Source organism: Leptonotus elevatus, chromosome 5 (assembly GCF_054856555.1).
Source record: "Leptonotus elevatus isolate MCC_2025b chromosome 5, RoL_Lele_1.0, whole genome shotgun sequence".
Lineage (NCBI taxonomy): Eukaryota > Metazoa > Chordata > Actinopteri > Syngnathiformes > Syngnathidae > Leptonotus > Leptonotus elevatus.
The window spans coordinates 1,551,819-1,565,112 of NC_141243.1; the positions used below are offsets into that span (position 1 = coordinate 1,551,819).

Here is a 13,294-nt window from a genome sequence, read left to right on the forward strand (position 1 = left end):
GTTGGAAAGAGGAGGTGAATGAGCATGAGGAAGAGAGGGCTGTTGAGGCGGAGAAGGGTGACAAAAAGGAGGAGGTGGAGGCAAATGGGAATTTTAAGGAGCAGGAAGAGATGGGAGAGGATGAGGAGGCAAATGGATGATGAGGAAGAGGGCGTTGGAGGAGAAGAACGAGGATGATGAGTGGGTGAAAGATGAAGAGGAGGTAAAGGAGGAGGAAAGAGAAAAGGAAGAGTTAGAGAAAGGTGGATCAGAAGGAAGAGGCGGTGGGAGAGGGGGAGGTTGTGAAGAAGGAAGAGGAGGAGCGGGACTAAGATGTGTGAAAAGAAAGCAAAGGGAGAGAGATGGAGAAGGAAGAGGAAGTGAATGAGGAAGACGAGGGGGAGGAGAAGGAGGAGGAGAAAGAGAAAGATGAAGAAGGTAAAAAAGGAGGCTCAGGATGAAGACAATGAGGAGGAAAAGAAAGAGGAGGCGGGAGAGGAAAAGGAGGATGACAAGGATGAGGAAGAGGAGTAGAAAAAGAAGCTCCTCCCCTCTATCAGATTTGACTTGTGTCCATGTAAGCCCAAAATGTTGAGCGCCATCGCTCGCACTTTGTCCGTCTTTTGTTGCGCGGCGAAACAGGTCTCGCGCTGAACCGCTGCCCCCTGCTGATGTGGAGGACATCCATTGCGCAACCTCGGCACGCCGTTTCAAGTGCTCTCCATTTCATCAACGAGGCCATTAAGTGCAAGTCGGACCTTTTTGTCCCCAAGTCGCCCAAGTCGGAGCATTAAGGTATTTACGAGATGAATTTCTGCAGGGCAGGAAAGGAAGACACAAACAGCTGTTTTTCATTAGCAGAATGGAGAAGAACAAATCTCATCAATTATGCTTAATTAATTCCCGTTTGGCTTCAAAGCCAAATTTGAAAACCTAATCTTGTCTTGAAATCCTAACTTGAAATTAAACGCCCAACTAGAAACCCTAACACAGACTCGAAATCCTGAGTTATCTCAAAAACCTATTGTGAAACCCTGCACCTCCTTTCAAACCATAAACCTTGTTTAAAGCCTTAAAAAAAGGCTTGGGAAACTATTGTGAAGCCCCAACCATGTCTTGAAACCTTAACTTGGAAACCGAGCACAGGCTTGAAACCCGGTTGCAGTGCATGTCTAGAAAGCCCCACATTTGTTTTTAAAAACCCTAACCCAGGCTTGAAACCCACATTTAGAACCCTAACCCAGGCTTAAGACACTAATATGAAACAATAAAACTGTCTTGAAACCCTAATCCTAGAAAATCTAAAAAACACCAACTCTGGCTTGAAGCCCTACGTTAAAACCCGAATCATCACTTGAAACCACAAGTTAAAACCCGAACCACTGAAATGGTCTTTTTTGAAATCCCAAGTTTCACTTGAAAGCCTAACCTTGTCTTGAAACTCCGACATGGTTTGAGACCCATACCTCACTTAAAACCCTATTTTAAAAGCCAAAGCCTTGATTGGAAAACTAAAACCCTACTTTGAAATCCTAACCTTTACTAGATTATCCTAACAAAGGCTTCAAACTCACTCTTCTTCCTCGCTTGAAATGGAATTTTTCAAAAAAACAAAACAAAGTTAGCACAGACCCTAAAACAGCTGTTTTGCTCATCGCGTTTAAAAACGGCGGGACGGCGCCGCCATTAGCATAATGAACGAAAGTCATCAATTAGGCTTAATTCATTCCTCTTTGACACGCTCGTCGGGAAATCCCGCGACCTTTCCATACGCTGCCCCGGCGTCGTTCCCACCGCCGCCGTACGCTCGCCGGATTAGCTCCTCCCGAGTAATTACGCCGGCAGATTTTCCGGACATATTGTGGGATAAATATTTTTCCCGGCTATACCTGCCGGACAGATGCCGACGCTCAATTAATAGGCCACGAAAAGCCGAGAGACGCGCAGGGAATGAATTCGCTAAATTCTTAGCGTTTGTAAAGGCAAAAACCCTGCGAATACTTTCCGACGCACTCGGTTCACTTTTTTCCCCCACATTTTGTTACGTCACACTAAAAGCGGCCATCTTTGGCCTTAACCACAACTCTCATCACTGTGTTCACACCGAGCCTGAAAATGGATTGGATCTGGATTAGTGCCAATCGTCAATCATTCTGGAAAGAAAGTGGTATGAAACATTCCTAACGAATAAATCAATTGCGCGATTACTCTAAATGAATAAATATGACTTGATCTCTTATCAAAATCGAATCGTGTATTAAAACCTTGGGTCAGAAATTCAGACACAAATGGAATCTTAACATCGGTGCATTATTACAGCCCAAAAATATTTCAACACCAAAATATTCAACTCGGCATTTTAGAAATGGAACAATCTGTCGATTATGTGGTCAAGGAATCAATGAGTAAGATTTTAATAAAACACATTATAATTCATTATTTCAAATTGACAGTGCAGAAAATGCTCAAACATAATTCCGTACGATTCCGCATCATGTCGGAAAATAGGCAAAAATGTTGATCATTGTTTTCCAAAGTAAAAGAAAAATGATTTTCTTTGGTTCAACACAAAGTGTACTTTCATAAAGGACGACAGAAATTGGAGAATATTTACTGTTAAGAGGCTGAAGTTTTTGACAATTACAAAAATTATCACAAATAATTCTCAATTCATTTGATAACCACTTAATAGTCGACTAATCGTAGCACCTTCATATTCAGTCTGACAAAAGTGCACTAGCTTAATGCTAACAGAAATTAGCATCACCGAAAGCATCGTCGCAAACGCTTCATTTAACTGCACAGAGCAGCAAGACATGCAATGTCGCGAGCAACTCATCAAACATTCCCAAAAGTGTTTCCCAATTGCAATCCGGGTGGACTGAGCTTTTGATTCCGCCGCCATTTTGCCTGTCATTTCCCCCAAACAAACGACCAACAAAAGAAAACCATCACTCCGCAGCTTGTGCGCGTGACCCCTCGGCTGGCTCCGAGCCGAGCCGGGATTTTGCGTCTCATCCCGACTCTCCGCAGCCTGGCAGACTGGCGAGGGCTATAAAGGAAAGGGGGGGGGGGGCCGGGGGGGTGGGGGCGGGTTTAAATATTAACAAGGCACACATGGCCCTCCTCTTGTGCCGCGTTCCCCGGGTGCGAGGCGACAGCAGCTCCACCGCACCAAGACAAACACGGCGGCGGCCAGACATGCTGCAGGGGGTTTACATTTTAATGCCTTTGTTGCCGCTCCAAAATATGCTTCCGTCTCATGCTGGACGCCGTCCCTGCAGGTTCCGCCCACGCCAGGTGACGTCTATCATTTCTGGTGAAGGGGCTTTGCGTCGGTGGCACGAAAAGAAGCAGGGACCCGGGGAGGAAAAAAAAAAAAAAAAGAGCGCCATCTGTGCCCTCCCCAGGCCCCGTCCCTGGTAATCTGTTGTGGATTTTTCTAAAGTGGCTGCGAGTGTTTTCCAAAGGGCCCGAGGGTGCGGCGAGTTTACTCTCGCACAAAGTACAAGCCGCTCTCAAAGAGAACAATGGAGGACCGAGGCCGCACTCGCACACAAATTACAACGACGCGAGTGAACGCGTCCCAAAATGGGGGCGGCGAGCTGCAACTTCGGAATTGGCAAAAAAAGATTCCTGATCCTGCGTAAATGCCACAAGTACAGAACGGACAAGTTCATTCATAGTGCGAAAATGGCAACAAGAAAATCATTGCTAAATACCATCTCTCTCTCTCTCTCTCTCTCTCTCTCTCTCTCTCTCTCTCTCTCTCTCTCTCTCTCTCTCTCTCTCTCTCTCTCTCTCTCTCTCTCATCAAGGTGCGTATTGCCTTTTATTGGAAAGATGCACACCCCAACCCGAAACATTAGCAGGTGAGATTTTGGGCTGTGGGAAGAAGTGACGTCAGAACCACAGTAACACTTTTGCCGGCTAAAACAACACATTTGTGTAAAAGGCTGCTTTGTTAAACAAAATCCAACTGTCAGACTGTCCGCATCAAAAATGTGTGAAGTGGCTTTCGCCTATTAAGGTCTTCTTCTTAAAAGGATACACGACTCATTTAGCCATTTTCAGCAGTAAGAGGATAATATTTAGGCTATAATTATTATTTTCATGTGCAAAGGGGGTATATGCCACGGAGGAGGCGGGACTTCCGACTTTTTGCGCTTCCGCCTTTGTGCTCCTCGGCTGCGCGTTCTTGTCGACGGGTGCGAGTGTGTAGTGTGTCTGTCTGATGTCCGAAGCATTCCAGAGAGTGACGATGGGCGGGAGCGCGCGGTTGGGGCGGGGGGGGGGGGGTGGCGGGTGGCGCTGGGGTGGGGGTGAGAGTGTTGGAAAGCGGAAAACGACGCTGATGTGTGAAACCCGCAAGTCGGACACATCAAGCCATCCTACCGCGGCCAAAAGGTAGAACCCGGGGTGGTTTTCGGTGCCTTAAATACTCACTGGCTGAGATAATCTGCCTCATTTATAGCTAGCAGTTAGCCAACTAGCTATCATCATGTGCTGTAAAGCAAAATATTTCCGGATAGTTTGTTGCATTCTTCAACCACCTGCTGATTTCAGTGAGGCGTCCATGTTGTTGATACCCAAAAAAAGACTTCATTGACTACAAAACATAATCGCACGGAAGAGGGTTAGGGCCAGTGAAGACAGAAAAAAAAGTTTGGCAGGATTCTCACTTTATTCTCAGAATTCTGACTTTAAAGTGAGAATAACTAATAAAGTCAGAATTCTGACTTCCCCCCACAATTCATTCTTTACGTCTCAAAGTCAGAATTCTTACTATAAAGTCAGACTTCTGAGATTAAAGTCAGACTTCTGAGATTTAAGTCAGACTTCTGAGATTTAAGTCAGACTTCTGAGATTTAAGTCAGAATTCTGAGATTTAAGTCAGACTTCTGAGATTAAAGTCAGACTTCTGAGATTTAAGTCAGAATTCTGAGATTTAAGTCAGAATTCTGAGATTTAAGTGAGAATCCTGCCAAACTTGTTTTTCTCTCTTCACTGGCCCTAACCTTCTTCCGTAATAATCGTCATCACAGCGGTAAAGTCGACGAGTCGGTTCAATCGTCATCCCGCCTTTTTTTTTTCTTCCAAGCATGCACGCAAGCCGTGTTAATCCTTGGCGAGCCAAACTGCGCTTTGCCCCAAATTTTGGTCAGCAAGACAGTTGATTGACTGAGAGGCACAAGTCGAACACAATAACCACAAGCAAAGCAGGTCACGGGAAACAAAATGGCCTCTCTCGTTTGGTAGCGCAGCCGGCTGGCCGCTAAGGTCGCTTAGCAACGGCACACAAAGAAGCTCAAACAGGAAGTGAAGACGGTGCCCAGAAGATGGCAGCGGCCCGCCGGCGACAGATTGCGCACGAGTGAACAAAATCTTTTGTTTGCGAGGCGCCGGCGTCACGGCACTACCTGGGGGACCGACGTGATTAATAATAAGCGAGGAGATTGGTGGTGCTTTTTGTCGGATTTGCAGCCGCCGCTACGCTGTCGTGTTGTTAGTGTGTTTGCTAATCCCGTCATTCGCACCTTTTTCGGTCGCAATGGGAGGAAAAGAGAAACCGAAGACACTTTTATGCGGCTTCTTTTTACGCTTTTCAAACTATTGGGTGTAAACGTCACTGAGCGACAGCCATCTTGTCGTGTCGAAAGCAGTTGTCCCTTTCTGTGTGACGGCGGGGCTCGGAATTTGTCATCGTTTTCTCGTATGAAGTCTCGGGCCAGACTGATATGCATTTTTTGAGGCCGATGTCGATACCAATTTTGGGCAGAAAAAAAAACAGATTGCCGAATTTTTAAAACATACAATTATCCCCCCCCCCCAAAAAAAAACAATTATTTTCAATGGGTGTCATTTAGGCACAAACTTTTGCTATTAAGATTCTCTGCTTTGAATGACAAGTCCATAGTTTGACCTTATCAACACATTTCATGAAATATACAAGGTTATTATATAGATTTATGTGTCAATAAATAATCGGCGGCCGATTAATCAGCCTAGAAGTCTAAATATTTTTCCCGACCTGTCTCGGTGTCAAACGGTACACAGTATTATTTAACACCTCACACTTACCTCTCCTTCCCAGTTATCGCTACTCTGTGTAAAAGGCTTCAAGACGGAAATAGCGGAATGAATGTGACCCAGCAAAAAAAGCCCCTTTTCACGCCACCCGCCGACATTTTCTACATTTTTTTTCCAACGTTGATGCTTTATATTAACGCCATCCCAACAATTTTCCACCTTTGGAGGTATTATTCCAAACGAGATTGATGTGATTGCAGGATGAAAGTGCCCTTAGCCCCTTTCACGCCACCAGTACGTAATGAGTTTTTTTTGTTTTTGTTTTTTTTGACTCACCACAGTGCAGCAGAGAGGCCAGAACCACCACATGAGGGCCAGGGCCACCAGAGCCAACAGCACCAGAAACACGATGGCCACCACCAGACCGTTGGCCTGTAAAACATGGCACAGTCCATTTGCAGATAGAAATCATGATCCAGATTTTGCCAGTTATGATTACATTAACCCGTGTTTACATTTGAACGCAGGCTCTGCTGCATATCTAATAGAGGACTTCACAACCATTGGTCAGCCAACCACCAGGGGGCAACGGGTGGTTTTAAGTCAGCATAAAGTTTGGCAAGTGACCTTAAACAGGGTAATAGCACATTTATTCTGTTATCCAATTAACCCTCAATTTGACATAATTTGGCAAAATTGACTTTTTTTTTTTTTTGTTTTTGTTGATAATTTATTCCAAAATGATCATCCATTTCTTCTTAAATTTGTGTTAAACTGTTGTGTGATGATTAAATGAACTGACTCACACAAGTGGAGGCGGTGATGGTGTACGCGCTGGTGATGAACGACTTGCCGTTGTTCAAGCTGATAAGCACGTCCATGGTCCTGGGAACACACAAATTATTCCAAACTTGGGAGGGGAGGGAAAAAAACAACACTTTTTTCAGCACCACCTTACAATGAAAAAATGACAAATATATGAAGAAAATGACTGATAATTTAAGGTGTATTTGTTCCTTTTAGGTGCTATTAGTTATTTGACACTTTTTTAAATATATCAAATATTTAAAAAAAAAAATCATCTTTTAGCTGATAGAATAAAAAAATAGACTTTACAAGGATCTGATTGGCAGATATTTTGCATTTTATGTCAAATCGAGAATCGGGTTTACCCTCCTAAGGTTAATTTTACAGGAATTATTGAGAGGCAGAGGGGAGGCATCAACAAGTTGAGCCAATAAAAATAAAAAAAACACCAGAGTGCATTGGGAAGCGAAGGCAAGGGGGGGGGGGGGGGGGGTTGTGAAGTCAGGATGCCGCGCGATGCTTAAATATTTAGCGGGTAAATAAGGTGTGAGGTGCCAAGAAGGCAGCGGAATATTTATGGGGTGGGGGGGGCGTAATGGACACATGGTCTGCTCGCTCATCTGTTGGGATCCACGAGAGGATTGGCCGCCTCGGGCCAAATCCAAAAGCAAAGAGACCTCTCCTTGTTAGTATTCCGCACGCCAGGCGGGCCGGGGCCTCGCCGTCCGACAGCGCGCCTTCTTTTTCCTTCGGCTTCTTCCGCCCGGCTTCTTTTTTTTTTGTCAGGCGGAGGATTTGAGGCGTTTCCGAGCTATCCGGAATTCTCATTAAGGCGGCGGTAATTGGACGGGCCGTAATAGACATATGGAAATTGCGGTGCCGTTCATCATTAGGGTTTTAATTGCGGGCCATTACGCCGCACGCCCCCCCCGCCCAGCTAAAGAAGAAGGCTTGCTACCGCACCACGTGAACATCTGGCTTTTTTCACGCACTTGGCTATGCAAATGAAGTGACACAGATAAGCAAAATAAATGCCAAATGCCTCAATGAGGTTAAAAAGGTTGGTTCAGCATCATCACTGTCCATATTTACGACATTAAAAATATTTAACATGTTAAAACATTTGCAATGATTTTATACCAGTGAAGACAGCTTAATTACTCAAATAAATTATAACGTAATGATAGGATTTATTTTTTATTTTTTTCAGCCCATTTTTTATTCAGCATATTTTTTTAGATGCATTCTTATTTTTAACATATGTAAACGGCATGTATGCAATGCATATCATATGAAGACCGATGCCCGACAAAATGGCCTGTTTTAACGTTTAAAAATATTGAATACATTTTAAAATTTTGAAGAAAAAAAAAACTGTGTACGCCATCTAGCTTTATGTATAACAATAACATACGTGGCATATTAAATATGGTGAGCCAAAAATTATTTAAGTTTAGGAATTTTGATAAATGTTTTTTTATAAATAAATAAAAACTGTATACATGACATATGGCAGCCAAGGCAGGTCAACCTATTTTGAAGTATAAAAAATCCTGAAATAACATTGAAAAAAATATATGAGCATTTTAGGATAAAAGCTAACAAATACACGCACGCACGCACGCACGCACATACACATACTCACCCACACACACACACACACAAAAAAAATATAAAAAAAATAAATAAAATAAAATAAAAAATAAAAGAGCAATGATGATGACATTTCCGAATGAACAATACTGAGCTCTTAAAAAAAAATAAAAAAAATAAAAATAAAATAAATAAAAAAAGAGTTATTCATAACACATTTGATTGTTATTTAATTGTCCTGTTCCGCTGCATGTCAAACTGACCAGTAGATTGAAGAAAAATATATCATAGTACATTTGAGGACATACGGGTAAATCATCCAAAAGAGTGTCGGAGGTGAGCGTCCCTTTGTGGCATGCAAAGCAAATCGGAGCGCTCCGTGTTGGACGTGACAGCAGAAGCTCATTTAGCCAATTTAAGTTGAATGGGTGATAATGGCGGGCAGGTTATTAATCAGGCAGGAGGGCTCCCATGCGAGAAACACTGATGAACAACCCCGCCACCCCCCCCCCCCCCCTCAACACTAAATCCCACCTCCTCCCGTCACAGCTGGAAATCCTAAACGCAAGCATCACCTGCAATCCTATTTTTCTTGCAACTTTAGGAGATGCAGCACAGGCTGTAAGAAATCCAAGCGTCATCATTTTTGAATACTTGAACATGCTCATGTCGCGTGCGTGTTTGGAAAAACAACAACAATACAATCATTATTTTTTAATTCATTTTCACATTTACTGGTTTGCAAAAAATATATATTAAAAATAAATTGTGGAATAAGAACCAAACACTGTCTGGAGTTGTGTTAGCTTTAATACAGGCTGCTTTAATTTCGGTCATCTTGAATGCAAAGTTTTTTTCCCAATTTCGGTGAGCTTTAATCCAAACTGTTTTCAAATTCAGATTTCGGTGAGCTTTAATATGGACTGTCCTGGTTCAAGTCCATTTTTAATGCAGACTCTCCAGAATTTTGCCGAGCTTTATTCAGTGAGGTCTCAATCCAATTTCTGTGAGCTTTGATTAAGACTCTTTCAATTTCCATGAGCTTTAACGTAGACTGTTTCGATTTCAGTCGGTTTCAATGTGAACTATTTGGATTTTTTTGTTCAGTGAGGCTTAAAGCAAACCCTTTTTTCAATTAATGTGAGCTTCAACGCAGATTTTGAGGTGTGTGATCTTTTTGGGTTTTCAGTGAACTTAAATGCAGGCTCTTTCGATTTGTGTGATCTAAATCTTTACTTTTACTTGTGGGTGAGCTTTAACACACTTGTGATTTTGTCAGCTTTAATGTGGATTGTTATAATTTAAGTACATTTTCAAGTCAAGTCTTTTTAATTTCATTCCGATTTCGGGGCGCTTTATTGTGGACTCTTACTATTCCGGTGAGCTATAATGTAGGCTATTTCTGTTTCTTTAAACTTTAATGTATTGTTTAGACTTCCAGGTCCTTTAATGCCCTGGTCCTTTCAATTTAAGGGAATTCATACTCTTGATTTCTGAGAGCCTTAATGTGGACTGTTTCAATTTTAATGAGGACTCCTTTGAATTTTGGCGAGCTTTCTCTATAGTGTGGTTTAATACGGACTCTTTCCAATTTTGGTATACTACAGTTTCGAGCTAGCTTTAATGGAAACACTTTCAATTACAATGCGCTTTAATGCAGACTCTTTGGGTTTCAGTGATGCAAATCCCCGCACATTACCGCTGTCAGAGTTAAAATCGAGTTGTTGTTGTTGTTTTTGTGTTTTCTTACATCGGTGTCGCATTTCCGAATGTGACATAAAGCACATTTAAATTGAGAGACTATTTCTGAACCGTGTCAATAATTGAGCGTGGCCCAACGAAGACGACAGCCGCAAGGTTGTGTTTTTGAGCGATGTCGGCCCAGTCGGCCCGTCGAGGGATCCGTCAAGAAGACGACAGGAGACGATCGGGACGCCGCAGAAGACGCTGAACCTCGCCGATGGCGTCCATCTGGGCACGGCGACGAGGGATCGGGAACGCGCTAATGGCTTTCAAAGTTTCCCGTAAAGACGGGAAAATGGAGGAGGCTGAATAATTGACGGCGGAGCATATGCGGGAGCCGTCGGCAGGCGTCACTCGGCAGAGACTTCTGCTGACAGCTGGGAGAACTTCCAGAATGTTCCCGATTGACGGACGTGCGCTTTGGACTCCTGACAGATGGTACGGCGTTCACGAGTGTCTAACATGCGCCACACTTGGAGTGCCTCTGCTTCAAATGTTTAAAAAAACCACGACAACAAAAACGACTTGGAACGCAACAAACACAAGGCCATTAGATCTGGACAAAGCTATGCGGCATAAAGTTACGACTACAGTTTGTGGGATTGTCATGTTTTTGTTTGTCATGGGTGTTCTTGTTGTTTTTGTCCGAGGTTGGTGTTTTTTGTCTTGTGTTCCTGGTTTCTTCCCTTGTCTCGTTATGTCTAACCACGTCCACTTGTGTGTGTCTTCCTTTCCTCAGGTGTGTCTCATTAGTGTTGGTGTATTTAGTCTGTTGTGTTTGTCCACTCGGTGTGGGTGCATTTCCGATGTTAAGTTTGTGCGTCAAGTCTTCGTCACAGCCCAGTCGTCTTTGTCAAAGCCAAGTCGTCCTTGTCCCAGCCAAGTCACGCCACAGCAAGTCAAGGCAAATCAGGTCCTGTCACGTCACACTCCGTTCCAGTCATGGTGACCAGTCTACTCGCGTCCCGTCCTGTCACGGTGACCAGTCTACTCGAGTCTCGGCCTGTCTCGGCGACCAGTCCACTCGCGCCACGTCCAGTCACGGCGACCAGTCTACTCGCGCCACGTCCAGTCACGGCGACCAGTCCATTCGCGCCACGTCCAGTCACGGCGACCAGTCCATTCGTGTAACGTCCAGTCACGGCGACCAGTCTACTCGCGCCACGTCCAGTCACAGTGACCAGTCCACTCGCGCCACGTCCAGTCACAGCGGCCAGTCAACTCGCGCCACGTCCAGTCACGGCGACCAGTCAACTTGTGCCACGTCCAGTCACGGCGACCAGTCCACTCGCACTGCGTCCAGTCACGGCGACCAGTCCACTCGCACCGCGTCCAGTCACGGCGACCAGTAAACTCGCACCGCGTCCAGTCACGGCGACCAGTCCACTCTCACCGCGTCCAGTCACGGCGACCAGTCCACTCGCGCCACGTCCAGTCACGGCGACCAGTCTACTCGAGTCACGTCCAGTCATGGCAACGAACCAGTCTACTCGCGTCACATCCAGTCATGCTGACCTGTCCAGTCACGTCACGTCACGTCCAGTCATGGTTGTCTGCTCACCTTTCTGTCTGTCTGCTATGGTTAATAAAATACCACGCATTGCACTTGATTCCTGTTTTCCTGCATTTGGGTCCATCCTCCCTCAACCACTCACGTGCCTCCTCATGACAGGGATAAAGCCATGCGGTTATTTGCTTAAGATGGCTCCGGATTAAAACTACGTGATCAACCGCATTGTCGTTTGGTTAGTTATTGTATAGTTATTGCTAAGGATATAGCTATGCAGTGGTCCAAATAGTCCTTTGCCTGTGCCTAGAGCTAACTAGTTATCCACATTTGGCTTCGGATAAAACCATGCAGCTGTTTGCATAGTTATTTAGTGCTGGAAAAAGTCTATGTGGTTAATGTCCGCATAATCATTAAGCCATGTGGTCGTCCGTAGTCCTTTGACTCTGACTTTATCCATATTATACACGTCGTCCACAGAGATCAAACACTATACAGACAGCTGCATAGCTTTACTGTATTAAGTGCCCAACGAGCACGGCCGCATAGCTTTATACAGACCCAAATGACTATGGAAACAATCGCATAACTTTATCCAGAAAAAGCAACTATGCGGATGGCTAAAACTAGCTAAGTGCTCCTGCCGTTTAATGCTAGCGAGAACGAGTCGAAGTTGCACAGCGCAGATGCTCGGAATGACAACAAAGGAGAGCACACATGAACGGAAAATGTCTTCACGTAGCAGATGGGAGCAGCTGTCCATCCCTCGCCCAAAGCCGGCATTCTAAATCATTGACGAGCTTTAGCGTTAGCGTTAGCATTGTATCCGCTAGGTGTCAAGGGCGCCCCTCTGTTATCTTTTACTCTCTGCCCCCATCGTGAAAACGCCGAGTGAGGACACGAGAGCGGGGGGGCCCCTCCCTCCCAACGGGGCGCTCCGTGGTCCCCAGACGGGAGGTTTGGAGGCGGGGCCGCCAACTGTTGGGGCAGAGGGCGGGTCCAAAGTGACGCCCCGGGAATGCGGGGAAAAAGGGCGGGAGAAAATGGCATGTTCCTTCACATGACTGAAGTTGGACTTTACAGGCACCGCTGACGCCGATGGGCGACAGATGGGCGGCGGTGCCGGCACGGGCGGCAAGCAGGACGTTGACACTGCCGGGATTGTGAGCGCTGAATTATTTAGCTTAAAAAAAAAAAAAAGGGAGAGAGAAAGGTTGGCATCTGGCAAGCTTAACTTTCTGAAAAGATAACCGTGAGCCAGCTCGTGTGGTTACACCACAGCTCCCAGACTGGTTAGCTTGGCCGCATAGTAAAGCCATGTCTTTGTCCACATGGCATTTGGCTCAACCTAAAGCTTTGCATTTGTTAGCAATTTGGCTCTGTTTAAAGCTATGCAATTGTCGCATAGTTGTTTTAGCCTTGGTAAAGTTATGCGGTCATACACAGTCATTTGGTTCGGGATGCAGATATGGCATTTTGCTCTGAAAAAAGCTATGCAGCCATCCGTATAGAATTGGCTTTTAATAAAGCTATGCAGTAATCCGCATAGTTTTGGGCTTTATAGAAACTATGTAATTCTCCACATAATTATTTTAGCTGGGATCAAACTACGCTATCATCCAATTTTGGTAATGA

At 44.8% G+C, this 13,294-nt stretch overlaps 1 protein-coding gene across 2 annotated transcripts in view; it reads right to left on the bottom strand.

Annotated features, from left to right (window-relative positions):
- antxr2a (ANTXR cell adhesion molecule 2a) overlaps positions 1-13,294 on the bottom strand; it is a 60,610-nt gene that overhangs the window by 28,568 nt on the left and 18,748 nt on the right. For both annotated transcript variants that reach the window (XM_086076958.1, XM_086076959.1), the window contains exons 11-12: positions 6,816-6,894; positions 6,346-6,441 (exon numbers count right to left, since the gene is read on the bottom strand). In XM_086076958.1, the coding sequence (XP_085933084.1) occupies positions 6,346-6,441; positions 6,816-6,894 (175 nt within the window). The remainder of the gene's footprint in view (positions 1-6,345; positions 6,442-6,815; positions 6,895-13,294) is intronic.